The 21,941-nt window shown below is 39.7% G+C and overlaps 1 protein-coding gene across 1 annotated transcript in view; it reads right to left on the bottom strand.

Annotated features, from left to right (window-relative positions):
- Positions 1–1,169: 1,169 nt before the first annotated feature.
- Positions 1,170–21,941, bottom strand: part of khdrbs2 (KH domain containing, RNA binding, signal transduction associated 2) — a 42,893-nt gene continuing 22,121 nt past the window's right edge. The window contains exons 5-9 of the mRNA XM_076165969.1: positions 17,130–17,257; positions 14,603–14,780; positions 3,269–3,357; positions 2,639–2,697; positions 1,170–1,499 (exon numbers count right to left, since the gene is read on the bottom strand). Coding sequence (XP_076022084.1) covers positions 1,405–1,499; positions 2,639–2,697; positions 3,269–3,357; positions 14,603–14,780; positions 17,130–17,257 — 549 coding nt within the window. The 3' untranslated portion in view covers positions 1,170–1,404. The remainder of the gene's footprint in view (positions 1,500–2,638; positions 2,698–3,268; positions 3,358–14,602; positions 14,781–17,129; positions 17,258–21,941) is intronic.

Here is a 21,941-nt window from a genome sequence, read left to right as displayed (position 1 = left end):
TTTAGATGTGAAGTGGCGAACAGTAACTCATTTTAGAACAGCTTTACAATCATGTTTGCGATGCAGCGAAAGGTCGATTTCAGCCATGAGTTTCATCGGTGAATTTGTTCGTATTCGAAGAAACATGTGATGATTTTGGCAGAAAACAAGAAGTAAATCATGCATCAAGTAATTGCTACTACTGGAGTCGAAGAGGAACAATTTCTCTCCTTCTGAAATGAGAAAAAGGTGAATAACATTTTGTTGTATCGGTGAATTACATGATCCAGTGGTTTTGTAATTATGTAAGCCCATTTATTTCTCGTCCCCATCAAAGCAAATGCATATTGAGCCACAATATAATTTAAATAAAACAACCGTGACATATTTTTTATAAAACAGTATCTTACACTAGGTTGCGTGCCCATTACAGATATTTGGGAAACTTCCAGGGCAGAAAAATAGAAACTAATACCCTGCAGAGCATCGTAGTGCCCTCCTGCCGTGGGATCACACATGGGGTGGAGTAACATGTGGAGCATCTGTTACCATTCTGCATATCGCTGCTATCTTTTCTTTTCTTCCTTTAACTGACAGTGGGAAAATTGTAGCCAGTGCATGAAAAGTGCTGTGTGAGAGCAGCTTGATAACAGAAGCAGGGTTACATCTTGGGAAGGAGACAGTGTAATATAAAGTAATCAAGATTTTCGGCCCAAATTTCCACTCTCATCGGAGCGCCTTTCTTTGAGTGGTACTTGTACAGCGATCTAATGACTTTGAAAGTTGTGTTGGTGAAATGAAAGGCTTGGTGTTTTACGGTCAGGCTTCTTTCTGTCTATTGAGATGTTGCACCAGTGAGTTCTGGCCACAACAATGACTACAAACATCAATGATTTACACATAGAGCAAACGTATTTTCCTCTAAATAAATTTGGAAATATCTCCTCCTCCTCATCAGTCCACACAAAACCTGTTTCCTTTTTCTTTCAAACATTCGTCACCCGCAAGCTGCAAGTACTCGAGTTTTATCAATTTCCCATTCAAAAAACAACCTCATCCACAATTGAACCCGGCCATGGTCTAGGATGATTGTAGCAGCTGCTCCATGTGTTACTCTTGCCCTGTGTGTCATCGCACCAAGGGATCCAAAGTGCACTGAACACCCCCCCAAGAGAAATAGTTCCATTATCAACAACCTTCATGCACACAGATGAGTGTTGTAAGTGTCCCGTTTTCATTTAATTTCAAAATGTCCATCTTAGCTTGGAATATGGAAACAATTTTGAATTCTAAGGGTTTATGTGCTTTTTGGGGTGATTTATTTAAGACCGACAAAATAAAACTGGCTGTTGTAAACCTTTCATGAGGACATTTATTTAAAAATCATAATTAGTTTAAGTCGGCTGTTACATTTCTGGAGCACCTTCAGTATCTACCATAAGGATGTTTTCTGTAGCCCCCTCGTGTGAGCCGTAAAGCCGGGGCTTTGAGACTGGGGCGGGTAGCCGGCCATTCTTCCTCTGCCAAAAGAGGAAACACGTCATTAAAGAAAGATGCATTTGCAAAATGTACCACACCAAGTTACACTATGACCACATTCTAGTCTACTAATAGGATAATATCAGATAACCTCTTAATATCATCTACTCCTCTGAGAATAACATCCGAACGCCCAAAAGTATTTCATTCCAAAGTGTGAACAGCACAGTGACTTTGTGATTCCTGCAAATAAAATTAATTTTCATCAGCCCTCCGCCCCCTGTTGGACCAGTACCGACATCTGACTCACTGTAGCTCCTTTTTAGAGCCCAATATACATTAAGACGGCCACCTCTGCTGCAGCACATTGCGCTGCTTCCAGATAAGAAAGTGTTTATGGAGCAGAAAATCAAATCACTGCCCCCTTGGTTTTGGTTCGGTCCAGCTTCAACACCCCAATGCACACTTCATTGTGCTGAAAATGAATGATGCTGCAAACGCAGCATGGCAACCAATTTATCGCTGCTGTCACGTAGGAAACCTTGTAACATTTCTGCTTAATTTGAACTGTACATGTCCCTCTTTAGATTTCTGTGTTGGTGTGTGATTCCATTTAATTCTAGAGGATTAAAATAACAAGGCCTGGTAACGTTGAAGTTCCAGTTGGTGTTTTGCTGATACAATATTTTCAATTGACAGCAGTGTTATTGGCATAGGCACCAACAGTAACAGCTTTTCTGGACTATGATCTAAGCCTATTAGGGCACAAATCCAAAAGGAAAATGCTCCTGTACAATGGCCATCAGTTAACCCCCTGAGCTTCCAGAGGCAGCAGATTGAAGCCAGAGAGGCAGAGGGACTAAACCATGCAGCTGCTCTCTGGGTGAGCCTGATTAGAAGTGGGCTGGAACCATAAACATTCCCCTTTGTTTATTTGCTGTGAAACACCTTTTAAATATCAGCGCAGGTAAGAGCCAGGATTGTTTGGCCAAGACCTTTTAGCCACTAATGACCACCGCCATTTACATACGGTTCAAGTGTTTGTACGAAAGCTTTGTTTGGTTTCAAAATCTAACAAAATTAAATAAAGAATAAACACAGTTATATTATTGTTATTAGAAAACCACTGAATAAAGTAACTTGGAACTTAATTAAGTAAAGGAGACTCTCTTGTACTCACCATAGTTGTTGTATGATTCATCACTGCCTCCGTGTCCATATTCATAATATTCTGAAATACTAAACCAGACAAATTGGAAACATCACAGTCAAAATAAAAAACACGTGCAATTAGTAAATATGTTGTATAAGTAAGATATGAAGGATGGATTTGAAATTTAAAGGGGACATTATTAGACACAGTTGCACAATGTAATGTTATTATTTTTATTTACTGATATATTTCACAAACTTTGCATTGCTTTAAGATCCACTTTCCGCTTTCAGGGCAGTTCAGGCCTATAGGCTTGGCTTTACTGGATCCATGTCTGTAACTTCATTTGTGTGCAACTTTGGCAACTTTCCACCCACAATTCCTACTTAAGTACACTACAAAATAACAAAATAATAGTTTGTCCCCTCTAATGTTTCAGGATTACCAGTGAGAGTAAAAATGATTTGTCATTACATTATTATTGTTATTTTTATCAAGATGAACATACATGATATTGTGTGAGATGTGCAAACATTTTATGATGTAAAACCCTCAAGACTATTATACAACCTCTACTGAGAACATAAGTCAACCTCTTATTGACTGTTTTGATTTAGATTTTTGTTTATCCAGCATTTGTCTGCATGCAGCCATCACCTCTTCGTCTGATTGCTTTGACTGTAGTCATCCTCATAGGCCTCATAGCTCTCCTCGTCATATTCTCCACCATATCCGTCATCATATCCCTGCAAGGAAAAACGTTGAGTATGATTCTGATCAGTTCTATCCATATCATTAGTTAGCCAAGAACAATCAACACTTCATTCCACAAGCAAAATTCACAATTTTGCAGTCCATAATAATGTTGGAAACCACAAACGGTTGTGCGAATCAAGGATTATTGATTTCAGGTTTGTACAGGGAAATAGTGTAACTAAACGGAGCCTAATTGACACCTTTTAAGTCTGAAAGGCCAATACAGCTCTCAAATATTGACAAGTGCTTGCAACTGCTTGCTGACACAGCTTAAAAGGACCAAAGTTTAGTAATTTATAAGATGCACAACTTCCTATGTTCATGTTTGAAGGGTACAGGCTTTTCTGGAATTTTGCATGAAACTTCTTCAGTAACTCAAAGCACTAGAAGTCATCTGGATGAATAATTGTCAATTTCAAAATGGTCCACTTTGCACCATTTGTTAATTTAATTGGAAAGACATGGATTATATTGCATAAAATGTTGTATATGCAAAATATTCTATAACTAACTAACTAACTAACTAACTAACTAACTCACTAACTAACTAACTAACTGACCACAGCTCTCACATAGTAGTAAAAAGTATGAATCTGGTGTTCCTAAACTGTACATCGGTGCGCTAAATATACTTGGCTACTTCCCAGCTCTTCAACCATGAGAGACCTGCTTAATATGCCAGGCACACTGATATTAATCGACTTATTGCCACCATCCTTCCCTGTGTCTTGGATCAATGGGTGGGATTACATGGATCAACACGATACTATGCAAGCAATGTTGTAAACTGTAAACTGCAGTGGGTTTATATATCTTCAGTGGGAGGATGAGTAGAAAGGATTACAGCCAGTATGTTTACATTTACTCAATACACGGTATCTGGCCTTAGTGTTTTCATTGTATTAAGGTGTACAGGTGCGTCTCAATAAATTGGAATATCATGGAAGTTAATTTATTTAAGTCAAAAAGTGAAACTCTTATACATTTTCGATTCATTACACACAAAGCGAAATATTTCAAGCCTATATTTGTCTTAATTTTGATGATTATGGCTTACAGCTCATGAAAACCACAAGAAAATTTGAATATTGCGAAAAAGTTCAATATTGTAGACTCACGGTGTCGCACTCTAATCAGCTCGTTAACTCAAATCACCTGCTGAGGTTTCCTGAGCCTTTACATTGTCTCTCAGTCTGGTTCAGTAGGCGACACAATCATGGGGAAAACTAAGATAAACTAAGTTATTGAGATGCACCTGTATGTATGTACCTTTGAAAAAGTCACTTTACCAAACCATAAATTCTTGAAGTGGAGTTATACATTTGTTACTCGACCCCTATGTGTAACTCCACTCCAAGCGCCAAGATGCAGAAGATCCTCTCACTTGCTATAGAATGTCGGCCAAATCTGATCAAACCCAAACTGAATTCGAGAGACGATCCACATCCGCAAATTAATACCCGGCTAAATAAGAGTATCATGGATTATATTGGACAGATTGAAAGGATTTCATTTTTTATATTGCCGGTGGTTGTGTGTGTGTGTGTGTGTGTGTGTGTGTGTGTGTGTGTGTGTGTGTGTGTGGATAAAATTCTGCAGGCGGACAGGGAAAATCTATGAAATGGTTTATTCATGACAACAGGGATAATCAATCTCAGTGTACCAAAGGTCCATGTAAACATACTACCTGAATGAGACCTTAACTGGAAAAAGGCACTTGAGAATGTAATCAAAGTGTGTGCAGAGGCGTGAACAGCTCTAAGCCTTTGTCTGCATCTTAAATGGTTGGATCTTACTCATTTAGAGAGATTTGTTTGAGTTGAAAGTGCTTTGGTTTATTCATTAAATTTAATCTCTTCCAATCCTATTCAGGTCTGTTATTTTATATGTAAAACTCCTAACAATTAAATGCAGCAAAACTGTAAAAATGGTTTTGTAAATGGTGATTCATGAGAGGCGTACACCAATGTAAAATAAATGACATTGAAAGCATATTTACACACTCTCCTGATGGGTTATTACTCAAACACTTCACATGCCTATGTGATTTCCTTTTTGTGAACACAAAATTGACTAAATTAAAGTTAATGAGTGTGTCAGTTTTGTTCAACCAGTACTTTTCCCTTCTTAAAATACTGTCAACAGATATAGAGAGTATCAGATCTTCATATCCTCAGTAACAGATCAGTGCCACAGAAATTAATAATAATAGAAAATTCAGTACAAAAACAGTAACCACAAAAGTTGAAAGTTGAAAAACCAACACCACTAAGTGTTCATCAACTCTGTCCAGCCTAAATCCATGAAAGCTAACCAAGGAAAGTGCAGAATTAGAGGCATTTAATACCTGTTAACATGACGCTAAGCTACTAGTGGCTACACTTGCATACCTGCCTCTATCTAATACAGATCAGATAGCCAAGATGGCAGACGTGAAGGTCACCTGTGAGGGTTCTGAGACATGAGTAACATCATTAGGAAGTTGTAATAGAGATGAGTTCTTTCTTTACGAAGAGACCACAACTGCAACATAAGTAAAGTTTATGAATTGGTGCTTGGTTAGTTCTGACTTTTAGGGTTTAGTATCTGAGTATCTTTAGTAGTAAGAGGGATTAAAGCACATGTTGCAGCTTGCTTATGTCCACCAATGATTGCTGCCGTGTCATTAATATGCAGACAGAGTAGAAAGGGGTCGAGGTGGTGAGGAAATAGACAACATAGGAAACAGCTACTGAATAATACCAGATTTACCACTGAATTTATTCTGGGAATATCAGATCCCATCTGCTTATTAAAGAATCTGAGATGTGCCACATGTGAGCAACAAATCACAACTGGGTCAATGGTAGCTTGTGATGTAAATGTAGTGTTAGATGCACAAGACCAGCTGGCCAGCTAAGCAGTCTGGTCCCTAATTAGGCTCGATTCCTGTAGTTTGAAGCTCATCTGTAAAAACAATTAACGCCACAGAACACCACAATGGAGATAAATCAAATGTTAACACAGAAACGGAGAGTCCTCACTCAGTGTAATTAGGACAGCAAGAACCATAAGACCCTCAGCACTGGGCCTCATTATCAATAGACAACCTGCATGTCCCCTGACAGTGACCGATCATGGTGAACTGCCTCTGAACGCCTTTCCACAGAAAGAAATGCAGGGGAAAATGAGATTTGGAGCCCTTTGTCTTGGTTTGTTTTTAGCCTTTCAGCAGGGGCTGCACATCGGCTTGTCGTTGTTGTTGTTGTTTAAATTCTCAAAGCGCACATTTAGACTTGGATATATTTAAGTTAGTTCATGTTATTCAAATGAATACACAAAAATAGTATTTTTTCCACATAAAATCAATTTGCTATGGTTAAATCTGAAATCTGAAACAAGGAAAATAAGTGCGAAATACGGCAACGTCTTGTTTCTCGTTAGCTCATGATTAGAACATTGATGAAGAAGAAGAATTATAATAGAGCGAGTTTCTTCTATGCGTGTTGTTTGTGTTTGTTTGTGATGTAGATCTATTTAAACTTCGTGAATATAAATAAAAAGTGTCTAAGTTGTGATCAATGGAAAAACTAATCGTAAAATTCAGGAACTTTCTGCAGCAAAATCAGAAATTTAGATTGCAGAAATCCCCCAAAAAGTCTGAAATCCTTGGGGGGGACTGGATTCTTCTTCATTCCTCTCAGGCAGCTGGAGGTCCCTCAGGGTGCCGCTGAGGCTATTAAGCATTCTACCTCAGTCACAGACGAAGTGGAAATGTAAGTCTTACATCTGATTTAATAAACAACATAGTTCTGCATGGAGGATTTCCTAAATTAATCCAACAAATGTGAACTCAGTAGTGTATCTCCGTTTATTATTACAAAGCAATTACTGCAGCCTAAGGTGGCCTCAGAAATGTTTCCCTTTCAAGAGAACTTGTAGAATCTCATGTATCTTTTATGTTCATGAAAAAGATGATATGGGGAGAATTTATCCCCATTTCAAAAGGCTGTCCTTTTGCTTTATCCACAGCAGATAGCTTTGACTTTTTCCCTTCAAAGCCTTAAAAAGCTCTGTGTTTAATCACATTATGGCATTTCCTGCTCTGCCTCTGTGTGGGTGCTGGGCTCAGGTTTAAGCCAAGTACTGCATTTTACATTTTATCAGTATTTTGTAGAATTGTGTCATGACAGAATCCTACGCTCATCATCTTCACTTCCATTTGATTTGATTCAAAACAAGATCCATAATTTATGTACGCTTTGTAGACTTCTAAGAGAAGAACTGATGAACTAAAATCACAAAATCACAAAATCATGGTTGTTTTTGGTAACTTTAGCCTTTTGGAATCTGAAGATTCTTTGAAATCCTTCCCCTGATTCTACAAAATCCTCCCATTCTTATGATCCTGCACTTGCTCAGCAGAAAAGTCAAGGTTTTTACAGTACAGCATTTTAGGTGCCAAATAAAACTCTAAAAAAAATTATGTGAAAGTCAACACTGCCCTGCCAAACAATTTTAATTGAACATATTTGTGCTTAACCTGTGAGAAACCTTCACAAACAACACCAGAAAAGCCGGACTGACTCTGGCATTTGTGGCAAGATGTCTTTTACCCTCATAATTGAACTTCTTATGATGTTTACTGGGACCTGGCACGAGAATGTCTGACATAGGTGTTCTTCAGAACAATGGGTCACAACAATAAGACCCAGAATTTGAAAAAGGCCTGGACTGGATTACAAATTTGCATCACAAGCACTTTCATATTTGAGTACAGATGGATAGCATGTTGGATTCATTTTGTAACTTAATGCAGTGATGATTGAATTGTCCTTGATGTGATAAGCAAAGACAAAAACGATTATATGTTTGTATGTTCAGTGTCACTTGCCTGGGAATATCCTTCCCCAAATACGTTCCTCACCTCACCTCTCCAATATAAGAGGATCCCAAACAGCAGCCATGTGTTCAGCCTTGTAAACCAGAGTTCTCAATGCATCGTGTGGGTTTTTACACAAATTTATTAAATCCAAGGACATTCAGGTCCTTAATGGGCCTCACTGGTTCTTTGGTAAAACAGGCTCTTTATCCTTTATGGATTACTAAATCGCTTTAGAGTCTTTCATTTATTTTACATAATATGCACCGTCTGTAATATGCAATATGCTGTGATGTGTTAAATAGACAGTCATCATTGAGTCGGTCTGCCCAAAAGCGAAAGCATCACCGATCTTAATTATCGTAATTATAATTGAATTGTGACTATAACAAGTCAACGGCAAAATGAGCACACTCATCCTGAATTCAACTTAAAAATATATCTGATACACTCTAATGAATACAAATGATGCTTAAATGTATACAGTTTAAATAAGAAGTGCATGCGCTGCAGTCCACTACAGGTTTAAATCACTGGTGTGATTTTTCAGGTAATATAAGCCTTATCCCTGTATTAGTTTAATGTGACTGACAATAGGTTCCATTAATCACGAGAGACTCTGTACACAATGAGCCCACTGGAGAAACACAGGAACAGAGAGCTTCACGAGAGCCTAATCTCACATCCAGGGGCCAACAATAGCATGTTAGGCATTCCAACACAATAACAAATTATAGCTGCATGTACGAGTGCCCACACTCATTTATACAGACCCATAATTCTCTACTGGATACAATATTATAACTCAATTTCAACCATAACAAAATAATTGCCAGTGTAAACTCTCAACTCGTAAGACCCTGGATCTCAGCAAAAAGTATGTGGAAGGCCAACCGGGGTTTGGACCTGATAGATGAAACAGAGCACTAAAGGCAGAGTAATGAGTTCTACAATTTGTTAAAATTCGAGATCCTCCAATGGTCTAAAGTAAGATCAGACAAATGTATACCAAGACAGCAGTCCACTTTGTGATCGGTGCCAGGAACACGCTCTCACATGCTGTAGGTATCGACAGAAATTCATTGAAGCATCTCCCCCCATTGCAATATTTGGAGTTATTCAACAGGATTTCTGGCTAACAAAACATGCTATGAACATGATAATCTTCACAAGTCAAGGTTATTCATTTGAGGGCGATGGAACAGAAAATTTCCACCAAACGTTGCAAAACTGGCAAAAAGTTGTCGTGCACTATCTAACATTAGACCAAATTAGAAATCTCATATCTAGATCTGATGTCTGAATTGGTATCATTGAACTTGGTGACTTTGTTTATCGGAAATGAGCACAAATCTTGACCTTGACATTGTTATAGAAAATGAGAACAATCCCGGTGTCCAAACTCTGGAATCTACCGTCACTCAAATCCTGCTAATCTATAGTATTTCTGGAAATTGTGTCTGTTTTGATTTTAAGATGTCCTCCTGACGAACAGGGCAGACGACACCTACGATGCCGCATCCTGTACACGTCAATGATCAAAGCTAATTTGAGCCATTCTACTCGATTACGTGCTGCTGCGGAGAACCACTTTCAAAGGTCGGTGAAAGTGAACACTTATACCAAGGTGATATTTGTGGGAGAAAGATCGAGAAAATGCTACATCCATGAATTATATAACAAACAATGATATATGACCACAAGCTTTCCATTGCTTCCCATTGACGCTTTGAATCAATACTGCTCTCGATTAGGGGCAATTATGGTTATTCTTACAGTATCACTTGTATGAGACAGACATGACAGCAAGACAGAGTCCATCAATCAAAAGTCTCTGGAGATATCCTGGTTACACGATAGGCGCACACACACTATATACCTTCGCCAAGACAAACACAGGATGTAACAATAAATTGCATTCCAGCACTGGTAATCTATTATGTTTCCACTTCATTGTTTAAATGCAGAATTTGTAAACGTAATGATTACATGTAAAGTGGCATGTTTTACACGAAGGGGATTGGAGAAAAGCCTAGATCCTTCTTCACCAAGTCCTCGTTCCATTCTGGGTCCACGCTCAAAAAAAACTGAGTAATGTAGTAGAAAAAAATAGTAAAGTGAGATATGAGGGAAGAAAATGGTGAGGACAAACTCATCTTTCCATAATCCCCTCGTCTCTGGGCTCCCACATCCTTTCCATCCTCCAATTACAAAGAGGGAAATGCTGAGCTTTTTCACTCCTCAGACATACACAGGCTCCAAACCAGAACTCAATTTGGTTTGGTAATGAGACTGTGCTTGTGCATGTCCCCTTGCAGACAGTCCAATATGCAATTGCCAGCACACATGGGGGCTTCGCTTAGTGGAAAAGCTCTGAGGAAATAGATAGGTAGAAGTGTTGCCTTTTCTCATTTGGGTAAAAGTTGGGAGCTCACCTTGTGCAACCTTTTCAACATGACCTTGAGAATGTTCAAGATCCAAGGACTTTTCCAACATCAATCTCTCTACTATCTGTATGTTGTTATGAACTCTGATTTTGGTAACCAATGATCAAGTCACTACCATGTCAAAATTAGAAGATTAAACTGTGAAAATCATATTGCTCTTTATACAAAATCCATATTTGCTTATTGCTTGTTTGTCCTTTGCATTTGCATTTATTTCATTTAATAGTGCCTATGCACATTAATACATGGCAAAAAACAAATATATAACTTATTCATCTACAGTCTCATGTAAAAATGCTACAATGGGCCAATGTGGAGGATTAACCACTTATTTTAAAATAATTATTCATAACGCAAATCTATCCTTTCCTCGGATTTTAATTTTCGCACACACCTTATTATAGGATTTTTCAGAAATCATGATGGGACCTGAAATTATCAAGCAAATGGTAGGTTATTGACTTTTAGTGATGCAACGAAACGCAACTATTTGATAAATGAAGACGTTTTGGGGGTAAACAAACAGCAGAAAATGCTAAGAATAGGGAGAAAACTGAGATGCACAAGTCTCCACAGTTTGAGGAAAAGAAACCGCATCATCAAAAAGGCATCAAAATAAATGAAGAAAGTAGCCGCAACCCACAACGGCAACAGGAATAAACATAATTAGGACAGATTAAAGGTTGTGAGATTTGTGGTGTACTGGTATAAAGGTTTACGATCCAGCCGGTCCGTCTGATTATCCTTCCTTTTTAGTCCTTGCGGGTCTTCAGGTGGGTAAACATATTTTGGTTGTTGTGTGTTGGGCCTTTTTGATGGGCAACTCTCTCTTCTCTGAATCTGCACACACAGGGTTTCTACTGTGTCCTCCCAGGTGTGAAGGTCTATGTGGAAATTTGTGATATTTGCCTTGATGTTATCCTTCAACCTTTTCTTTGGAAATCCTGGAGCACATCATCCGATAAGAAGGCTGTAGTGACGGTGGGGATACTGGCATTGGAGTTGCCGCATCTATGCTCCCAACTGATATTAAGGATATTTCTGAGGCACCTCTTTTGATGTGCCTCCAGAGCTTTCAGCTGCCTGCTGTATGCGGTCCAGGCAGCAGTACAGCTCCAAGCACCTGGATTTCCGTCCTGGCCGGGAGGTCAATGGATTCAAAACCCCTTTTTCTCAGTGTTGAGACTAGTGGCCTGAGGCTATAATGAATTTCATCATCAGTATCTGCTTTGAAGGACAGTAGGCTACCAAGGTATTGAAAGTGATCCACATTTCCCAGGCTTGTGTTTGCCACAGAGATGTTTGAGGGCTGCACAGGAGTATTTCTGTTGGATGGTGGCTTCTGAGGCTTTATTTAATGCTGAGAGCCAAACTGAGCTGTTTGAATGCGTTGCCGAAGGCACTGAGACTAGACTGTAGTTCCCTCTCTGAATGGGCCACGAGGGCTTTGTCATTAGCTCACCGGAGCTCTATGATGGATGTGGTGCAGTGTTCATGTTGACAGGGATTTTCATTTCAGTTTTAGTCTTAGTCATTCAATTTTTAAACGTATGCCAGATTTTAGTAACATCACAATGCCTTAAATTTGACCTACATTTTGCTGACAAAAAGCATTTTTTATTACTGTCTCAGTCATTCTATTGGAATTTCTTTACAATTCAGGTAAAATATAGTCATTTCCTCCTCCATTATCTTTATTGAATTTTAGCCATACTTATCTACAATACCAAATAGGTCATATAAATACGAGTCCAAACATTGGTGTTTTTTATAAAATAGCATTACAACTAAAGCTTGTATGACTTAAGGCAGCTTTGCAAAAATATGCAGGTGGTACTCCATCTTGAATGGGTGCAGTGCCTCCCCTCTGTGCACAATGCATTCTGTTTTTCAGGTCTCATCTCTTCTTCTCATCTCAGCAGGTGTGGCTCCACTACTTGCAGGTATATTTGCTGCTCATATGAGGACATTTGTGCTTTAAAAAAATTGTTTTCAACTTTCAGCTTCCTTTCTCAGTATGAGGTCCAGCATTATTGACAAGCAAGCAAACCACAAAGCTCAACATTACACGGAATTCGTCCGATAGGAGCTTCAGCTAGGCAGGACTTGCCGTTTTACTGGACAACAACATACGAAGGAATGTGCAGCTACAATAAACAATGGAAAACTAAGAAGATGTGGGTTCAGCAGTGACTCAATGACAGCTTTCTGTACTTTATGTGGTCAGGAATTCTCAATTGTCCATGGAGGTGAGAATGCCTTACTCAGCATGTTTCAACAGAAAAGCACAAGAAAGCCACATTAGCTAAAGGTGAAAGCATCATCGATGCATTCTTTGTTACATCTACTGCAGAAAATGACAAAACCATGGAAAGAGAAGCCTCGTGAAGCATAAAAACACAAACTCAGCTACAACAGACTGTCTTGTTGAACTCAATGGTGCTTTGTTCCATGATAAACAACATTTGAATGAATGTTTGAGGACCAAACAAGTTGCGGGATGTCTAGAGCCGTCTTTGTCCACCGCGGGGGGCGGGGCTCTCTTTCCTTTCAGCCCTGCAACTGATGTCATTCAGGTCGTAAAGGCTTAGTGTCAATGAGTTTGAGTTTATTGAGTACCAGTCTTAATGTTTGTTAGTTTTCCAGCCAAGGATGCTTTGCTGATTGTAGACTTTAAGCAGGCCCCAGTGCCTTTCACTGTCATCTGGATATCATTTTGGCAGTGCAGCACGGAGCAGCACTGAGCACCACCCTCTTTTTTACAACACACATGAGCTCACACAATCACACACACACACACACACGACATGAGAAATAGAGGCACCACAGACATGTCAGTCTTTGTAGCCAGAGGTTGGTTCGACTAGACACCCACCTTTGCCTGCCGCCCAACTGGCAACAGATCCAACATACCTCTGGGTAGTGACCAAAAGAATGAGATCGAAGATAAATCTGGCTGAAATTGTTTTTCCGCAGGGTGTCAGGACTCATCCTTAGGGACGGGGTGAACGGTTCAGGCATTTAATCAGAATGCTTCCCTGCTGACCACAGGGCAGACTCAGAATATGCTGGAGGGATTATACATTGTATCAGGGCCTGGGAATGTCTCGGGATCCCCGAGAAGGAGCAAGAGAATGTGGCCAGTGAGAGGGAAATGTGCCATACATTGCTTTGCATGCTGCCTCAACCACCCAGACCAGGAGAAGTGAGGGGAAAATGGATGGATGAACAAAGGCACTGAACATTTATGAATACAAATGTTCGGCGCCACTTGGGAACTCAACAAAAGCATTGCAATAGGAAAGAAATGTCAGACGGTAATGAAGTATACAGCATGACAAACTCGTTTAGTTTTACATTCCTCATTTTTATAGATGGTTAGAAGTATAATAAAAATAATTAAATGTTTCTAAAGGTTTGGATGGACATTTTATTATTACTAAGAAATATAGGTCAAGATTAACAAGTGGATACATTTATTTTCCTCCCTTTCCTCATGAAAACTCTGAAATGATCATATCTTGATGCCCTGAAAAAGGGGCTCAGTTGTATTGTATTGTCAGTTGCTTAAAATTAATTTTAAACCCATTGGACTGTTGATAGTGTTAGCGAGATACAGATCATATCAGTATCTGAGGGAGAGATTCAAAGCACAGATAGATTCAAAGACAGAACATTGATATACAAGTCTAAGGGGCCCAAGATCTGACCCTTGCAGACTTCCGCGCCGCCTTTCTTATCTACTAATTAGTATTTAATCCAGCAGGAGTTTAGCTAGCGAAGATAAAGGTAGACGGTTCACTTTGTTCAGACTTTTCTAAAATAGGCCACTGACACTACATAGCCCCTAACACGAAGAGGAGTTTTTCTATAAATCAATCTAAGACGGGGTGTGATTCTTTAGAAATGTAGTTCATCCATACTTACATAGTCATCATATGTTTCCTGAGTGAGCGGTAACAGTGCGGGCCTGTATCCAGCCTTCCCTGCTGCACTCCTGGCTCTCGGAGTTTGAGCATCTCTCGTTAAAGCTGTGGAAGCTTTGCTGTGTGTCCCTGCTGTCCCCCGAGAGGCAGCTGCACTCCGTCCTGCACCTCTATGGCCCCTGGTAATGCAAACAAATGGACAAGAGTTTCCAACCGTTTCTGTTTCCAAGCAAAGATGAGATACAAGACACGATACAGCTTTTAAAATGATAATCTTTGCGTGTGCTGTTTGTGTGTATTTATCACTAATTTAAAAAGTAATTTGATTGATTTTTCTCATAAATCAAGGAACACCTAACATTCCTGGGAAAATGACAGCAGCTCCTGTGTCGCATTACAAATACATCAACTTTGAGCCATGTATGATGAAGTGTTATGAAGTGTTCCAGCTGGGTAAGTGCCATAATGTGCTCGTTATGCATGTTTGAGAACGGATGTGGATGTCTCATCTCCATGGTGATTCAGGTGGTAGAGTGGCTGTCTCGGATTCAGAAGGTCACCCGGTTAGATTCCAGGCTTTTCCTGGTGTCCCAAAAAGCAAAAACACTGAACCCTCCTAACTGCGCCTGATGTGCAGCTTGGCTCTTTGCATGATACGCCTCTGCCATCAGTGTATGAATGGGCGAATGTGAGGTCATTGTGCATTTGTGCAAAAATCGCATCTCCATCTGCCAAAATAAATCTGCTGAATACTCTCAGGATGGAAGCTTGCCTGTAATAAGGTGAGTATAATTTTGAATAATGTAGAATGCTGTCATTTTCCCCAGTGCTTTTTCTGAGTAAACAAAAGCCAAATGTTTAGTGTTGTGTGTGTGTGTGTGTGTGTGTGTGTGTGGGCAGAGATGAGGAATTTGGATATGGACTGTTTTGTTAATGGAGGTGTGACTGTCCAGCACCATGACTGCAGGTTCACCTCAGAGACTGAAGGAAGGATTTAGCATCACACAACTATCCGGTAAACACGTTAACAGCAGCATGATGTATGGATATCCCTTTTTTCCCTTTCACACATCCTTCACTAGGGAGCAGCTCATTGTCATATCAAAATACACAAACTCAAAGGGGAATTACCGGTGCATATTTTTCGCGGAGGTTTACAGAAAATCTTACCGGTGTGCCACAAGGATAAAAATCCAGGCAGGAAAGCAATGATCTACAGCTTTCTCCTCTATGAAGCACATCTACCACCTGTCACGGCAAACTGCTCTGGCTTACTCTCCTGGGAATGTCACAGTTTGTACACGGTTCAGGTGGATAATGGAGTTTCCACAACACCTAACTTACTGTGAGACGTCAATAGAAATGCAGCCAATCTCATGAGTGATTTTGTAGGCTTTATTGGAGTCGTTTGGTTATCTGTCTATTATAAAATGGGCAGATATAGAACCATTACAAGGAGATGCTCTGTTATACTAAATGATGAGTTCATATATTGATGAATTGACGTCACATGTTCTTAATATAGCCACATACATATAGTACAAACATGCAAATCACATCCAACTGCTGACAGAAAGTTGTGATTGGGTGTGTAAAGAAATTCTCCATTTTATAAACTCGATGCACAGAAAGTGTAGGTTTTATAAGAGGGAGTTTAGACTACACACACTTACCCCTTTACTTATTACTGATTTAAGTAACCTAATTAATTGTTCCGTTCCAAGTTCAACAGCGTTTCCAAGCAAACTGAAGCTCACCGTCTCCAGTCCCTAGTCGTAAATGGACTGGAGACGGTGAGCTCTAAGGTTCTTAAGCACCTACAAAACCCTTTTTTTTAAACACTTCTAATTTCTCGTTTACATTGAATGTGTCTGGATTACATTATTTATGAAACTGTACTCTTAGCATCATCCAACAGCAGAGCAATCTATGTAAATGAGAGTGTTACTTCCTGCTTTTACTGCACATGCAAGAACACACAGATCAGAAGATCAAAACTACTCCGTGCCATAAAAACCAGGTATATGTCTGGCGATGTGTCTTCCACAGTCTTTCTGTACCATCAATTTACCCAGCTTAGGCTTGAGTGTCCTGCTTTTAGATGGCGGGTTTGGAGGAGTTTTAGAGCCTCATAATTTTGCCGTATTGGGTCCCATTACATCTTGACTTTCAGTTTCAGAAGCAAAAACCAGTTTGATTGATAACACACTAGCTGGCGATATTGTGCTTGGAACAGTTAGGCTGTGTATAAACAATGCCATAATAGAGCTTCGGCTAATAAAAAAAACAATAATAATAATGAATTTACCGCATTTTCTTTCTGCTTTGTTCAGGAAAACAGTAACTATGACAATGTTTCAACCTAAAGAAGCCGTGATCAGAATCAGACTTTGTTCGTCAAGTGGAAACTGAAGGACAAAATAATATGTACAAAAATATATTATTGTATTCACACACAAAATAACGACTCACAAAATGGGACTCTTTATGGCGCCCATGCTGTAAAAATGAAATAATCGGTATTATACCTTGTGGATGTCGTGGACCCTGGTCTTAAGCTTCTTCCTTGCACAGTCCTCCCTCGGCTTGACTCTTCAGAGCCGTTCAGGTAGGAGAGCTCTCTCAGTTGCTCCTGCCTGATCTCATCATTGTAGTCCTACGGGAACACAATCCAGCATGTATCTCGTGAAAAAACAAGAACATTTGCCTTCTGATTGGAACAGATGTTCCTAACAGCAGCAGCAAATGTCAAATTTAAATTGTCAAACACAGGAAACACACAGTGCCTCTGAAGGCTGAATATTCATTTTCTTCTTTCTATCTTTTAGGAAATGGTTAAGGCAGTAATGTAGGTGAGAGATTACTTTTGAAACATTTCATTGATTGGCCTGATGTTGGCATAAGCAGAGTTGCGATGTGCAAGAGCTGAACTTGATGATACAAATAAGCTCCATCAAGTCCTGCAATTAATGTTCAATGTCTCCTTGTCCCTCCCTTTAAAAACAGATTTTAAGGACCAAATGATGCAATAAACATTAGAATGACAAATACCATCGTGTGATTTTGTTTTGTAAATTTGAACACAGAGTAATGAACAAACACTGCAACACACTGGGAAGCACAGAGAATGACATTTTCAGTGTCTGCTGGTGGTCTCCCTGTTATATATGTGCAGTCAGTTGCACCGATCACATCTGGAAAACCAGCAAAAGCCAAAAAAAACAACCCACAAACACATTTAAGCACTGAGTCTCTGCCTTTGTGCTTGACAAAAGCACTGCAGGACCGGGACAACCTGGGAGACGCAGATGATAGGACAGAATAGAGAGAAAGGGGAATCGTGTTATTTGAATTGCTTTTCTAAACAGAATCGCTGAATGAACTGTCGGTCCATTAGCCACATTACATCAGGTCGAGACTGGTAAATGGTTTCCTGAGAGAATCATCATGTGAGAGAACAGGGAATTGCAAAATGTCTCTTAGCAACTGTCACAGGCCGGTTTCTCAAGACGAAATGCATGCAGAACTTTGGGGAAATAGAAGTCAAGGTGGTTTCCCTTCTCAGGTTTTTAGATTTGGATGATTCTAAAAACATTCACGTGACTTTTCATAAACTTGGATGGAGTGCCAACATTTTTCAAAACATTTCAAGCAAAGAAAACACATTTTCAAAGTCCATGACTGCAGAAGACACAAAGTACAGCACAAACTCAGTCTTGCAGCGCTGTGTGACTCAGATTAACAATCACAAAAATAACGTTTCTATGGAAGCCCATTTCTGTCAGTAAAAACATAAAATAATAGTTTTGACTTTTTATCTCATAATTATGACTTAACATAAGCTTTTTCCCGTTCTTTTTACTTCTTCCATATGTTTCTACCGCCTCATTCACTGTCTGAAAATTCAATCTAGACCCAGCAGGTAATCCTTTGTTAATTACTACCCCTTATAACACAAACCACCTTTGCCTCAATAGCTTTTGTTGTTTTTCATTGTCTGATCACTTCTGCCTCAGTGAGATGATTTTAGCTCTGCAGAATCGGTTCAAAATGAAAACTGTGATTGTTGCAACACATATTGTGAATACGATTGAACTGTGATTATTATCCCGTGGTGTTTGGTGGGGTGTGAACCTTTCAGAGTTAAAGGGTTCTATAATGAAGTACTTATAATGGTGAAGTATAATGTAGGGTTGTAGCTGTGGCTGGAGTGATATTGGTTCTGTCTGCTTTCTTATTACAGAAAGATTACTACAGAAGATGGTGAAAATGTGTTAATGTTTGCTTGTGCCATGTCAGTAGAGATAGGATAGAAATGCTCCAAAAGCAATTGGATCCCACCACGGTATGCAACATCCTTTTGGGTAAACCGCTCTGCATTTGGAATGACTGACTTCCTCATTAACCCCCATGGGAAAGCTTGACCGTATTTACTGCATAATTCATTACATAAAGACAGAAAACACCAGACTGGAGTTTACTTTAAAATCTTAATCCTACTTGGGGAAAATTAGGGAAGGAAAACAAAATAAAATTACCTTTCTAGAGTGTTTTATTTGCAGTTATGGGTTTTATGTCATACAGGGACAATGTGATTAACTTAAAGCCAAATCATTTATTCACTTCAAATGTAGAATGTGGGGGGGAAAAGTCCTCACTCTTGAGTTCCCAGACATTACAAGACAATATACACTGCGCAGATGTGCTGCGCTTGCCATAGTACGTAAAAAATAAAGTAATAAAGCCTCAAGCATTGTGTTGGTTTGAAGGACACTGGCAGAGACTTTAATTGGAAAGCTGGGAGCCGATCCAAGGGACAATAAATCTGCAACCGCTTGTAAAATTGATTGTTGACAGAGGCATTATTGAATAAACAATGAGAAACCTATGCTTGTACCTACAAAGTGCTGCTAAGGATACTTGCTAAGGTCACTACACCGTACAATTACTTCTAAAACAGCCTTCTGAACGAAAGAGTGCTCAGGTGCGCCCCCTATGGTCCCTTAATGGTTTCTAGACGTTTTGGTGTTGAATGAAGTTGGAAGATCGGGCTACATCCCCCTACCTCTAACCATTATTAGGTGCAATATGGTTCAATAAAGATCAGTTAAAGGAACTACTGTATGTCTTTCCTCCTCAATCCAGATGTTCTCGCTGCATCTCATATGCTGTACAGGGACTGAGGTCATCATCGTAAGGGCCACAAGCAGAAGATCAAGTTCAAACTAATCAAGCTGATTTGATGAATCACGTCATGCTGATGTCTAATTCCGCTCAAGCTTACATACAGACATCATCCACATCTACTGCCTACAGTTGTTTGTCCTGTCACTTATCTGTTATCTGTTATTTGTGGGGGCTGAAGCTTGACTTTCATGCTTCAGCCCCCACATATGCTGCTTATCCGTAGCCCTTAACAACTGTCTTTTGTCTTGTCAGAGCTCAATCATCCATGTGATATTTGGACCAATTACAACCAAGAGCAGGTAACAGAAGTGGAGAAGACAAAGTTCTCCATGCCGTCCCCAGAAAATGGACCCCAAAGAGCCTGAATCACCGTGTGTTGGTTAGCCAAAAACCGCCAAACAACCAATAAGCAGAGAGAGAGAGAGAGGGCCGAGCATCTGGAAGGGCATTTCCAACACTGAATTGTGCTACTTTCTAGGCAAAATAATTGCGACCACATCACTGAGCCCCTTTTGCCACTTAACCCTAACTCCTAGTAACTTTTTGCATGTCAGAAACATCCTTTGAGATTTGTTATCTGACACGGACATAATGAAACATGTAAGAACTGCATATGAAATAGCGTGTAGCTGTTGTGCAAATATATGACGTTTCGCTAAGCTTCATTCATTTAATTGTAGCCGTGTAGGTCTACTTAATAAGCTTGTTTTCCGTGAGCAGATACAGCCTGCATCATATTATCTTGACAGTGTTACGGCGCAGCATAATTAGCATATATTAATTGGCTGCAGTGAAGTGGAGCTTTCATTGAGAAGATGAGGCCCCAGTCTGTCACCTGCAAATGAGTCCTGTCAAAAGATCTATTCATATAAACTTGATGGTTGTCTCTCTCTCTCTCTCTCTATATATATATATATCTGTTTGGGATCTCAGATGATTATAAATATATGATGACAGCTGATATGCGTCCACAACCAAATAGAGGGAGATTATTCCAAATAAGGAGAGTGAATGAATCTTACTTTCTGTGTTTTGTGGAAGGTGTAGCATGTGCAGAGAGTGGGAAGACTGAGCAAAAATCCATCTGGAGTTATTCAATGATGACTACGAGGAAGAGAGGAAGAGACAAGGAGCGATTGAATACTTCAAAACGCTGGGGGTGCGTTGCACAACTCAGATTCTCATGTGCCACAGCGTGACTATGATGATCCTGGCTGTGGCATGACTTTCAGCTTGAGTTTGGATGATGAAATATAACGTTGCCATGCCAGCAGAAGTAGTCTGAGCGTTGAAGCAGTGGGAGTTTTTTTTTTCTAGGCTGGCACAAAAGGAAGCTAAAGTGTTGCAATAACATCAACAGACGTCCCCGTGTTGTGTGGGAGTCCTGCTTTTGGACTGCGCAGACGGCTTCGCACTGCCACGTTTGAGGCAAGAAACCAGACTTCAGTTGTCCTCCTGAGCCTTTTGGTACATTCTGCCATTTCCACGCTGAGCCTAGAGTCACAAACTGGATTGTACATTAAATACAAACAACAGGTAAACAGGGGGACACACTTTGCATTTCGCTGATCCAGCTGTTGTGCTTTACTATGTGCTGCTTCCCTGTAAATACAGTATATATATAAATAACATATCAACATTATCCCATATTCAATGCTTTTGTGTAAACCCATCACAAAAAGAAAATGTCACGTCTCACGTTGGAACATATCTTGAGTGATGTTTCTTCCCTTTCCCCTGTGTTTAGGCTGAGTGAAGGCGCGCTCGCTCAGAGGGGTTTTATAGTTCACATTCACTCTCCCAGCTGACTGTTTGGGAACACCTCTAAATAGAGGCAAACCCCATCTGATGAAAGCCGAAATGGAGGCAGAGTGAATGGTGTGAAGATGTACTGGCTGGAATGGACAGCCTGTATTTTCCATATTTCTCAAGTTGAAAAAGCCTCTTTAGAATTTAGGAATCAATGGAATGTGTACCATGTTTCATATTCCACTTTGAATTAAAATATGACAAATGTATTTCTTTTCAAATGTACCAAATCTCCACTGCAGCTCGAATTATATGATAGAGTTAAATCTCCTCAGAGTTTATACATCCTAAATGTTCATATTGTGAGAAGTTATGATCGTTTTGTGCCTGTAAGCTTGATGAAA

The sequence above is a fragment of the Genypterus blacodes genome, unplaced genomic scaffold, assembly GCF_046128005.1.
Source record: "Genypterus blacodes isolate CSIRO-AG114 ecotype Tasmania unplaced genomic scaffold, CSIRO-AGI_Gbla_v1 ptg000012l_1, whole genome shotgun sequence".
Classification (NCBI taxonomy): Eukaryota; Metazoa; Chordata; class Actinopteri; order Ophidiiformes; family Ophidiidae; genus Genypterus; species Genypterus blacodes.
Note: the sequence above shows the minus strand (reverse complement) of the source record. Positions and strands in the feature narration are given on the sequence as shown.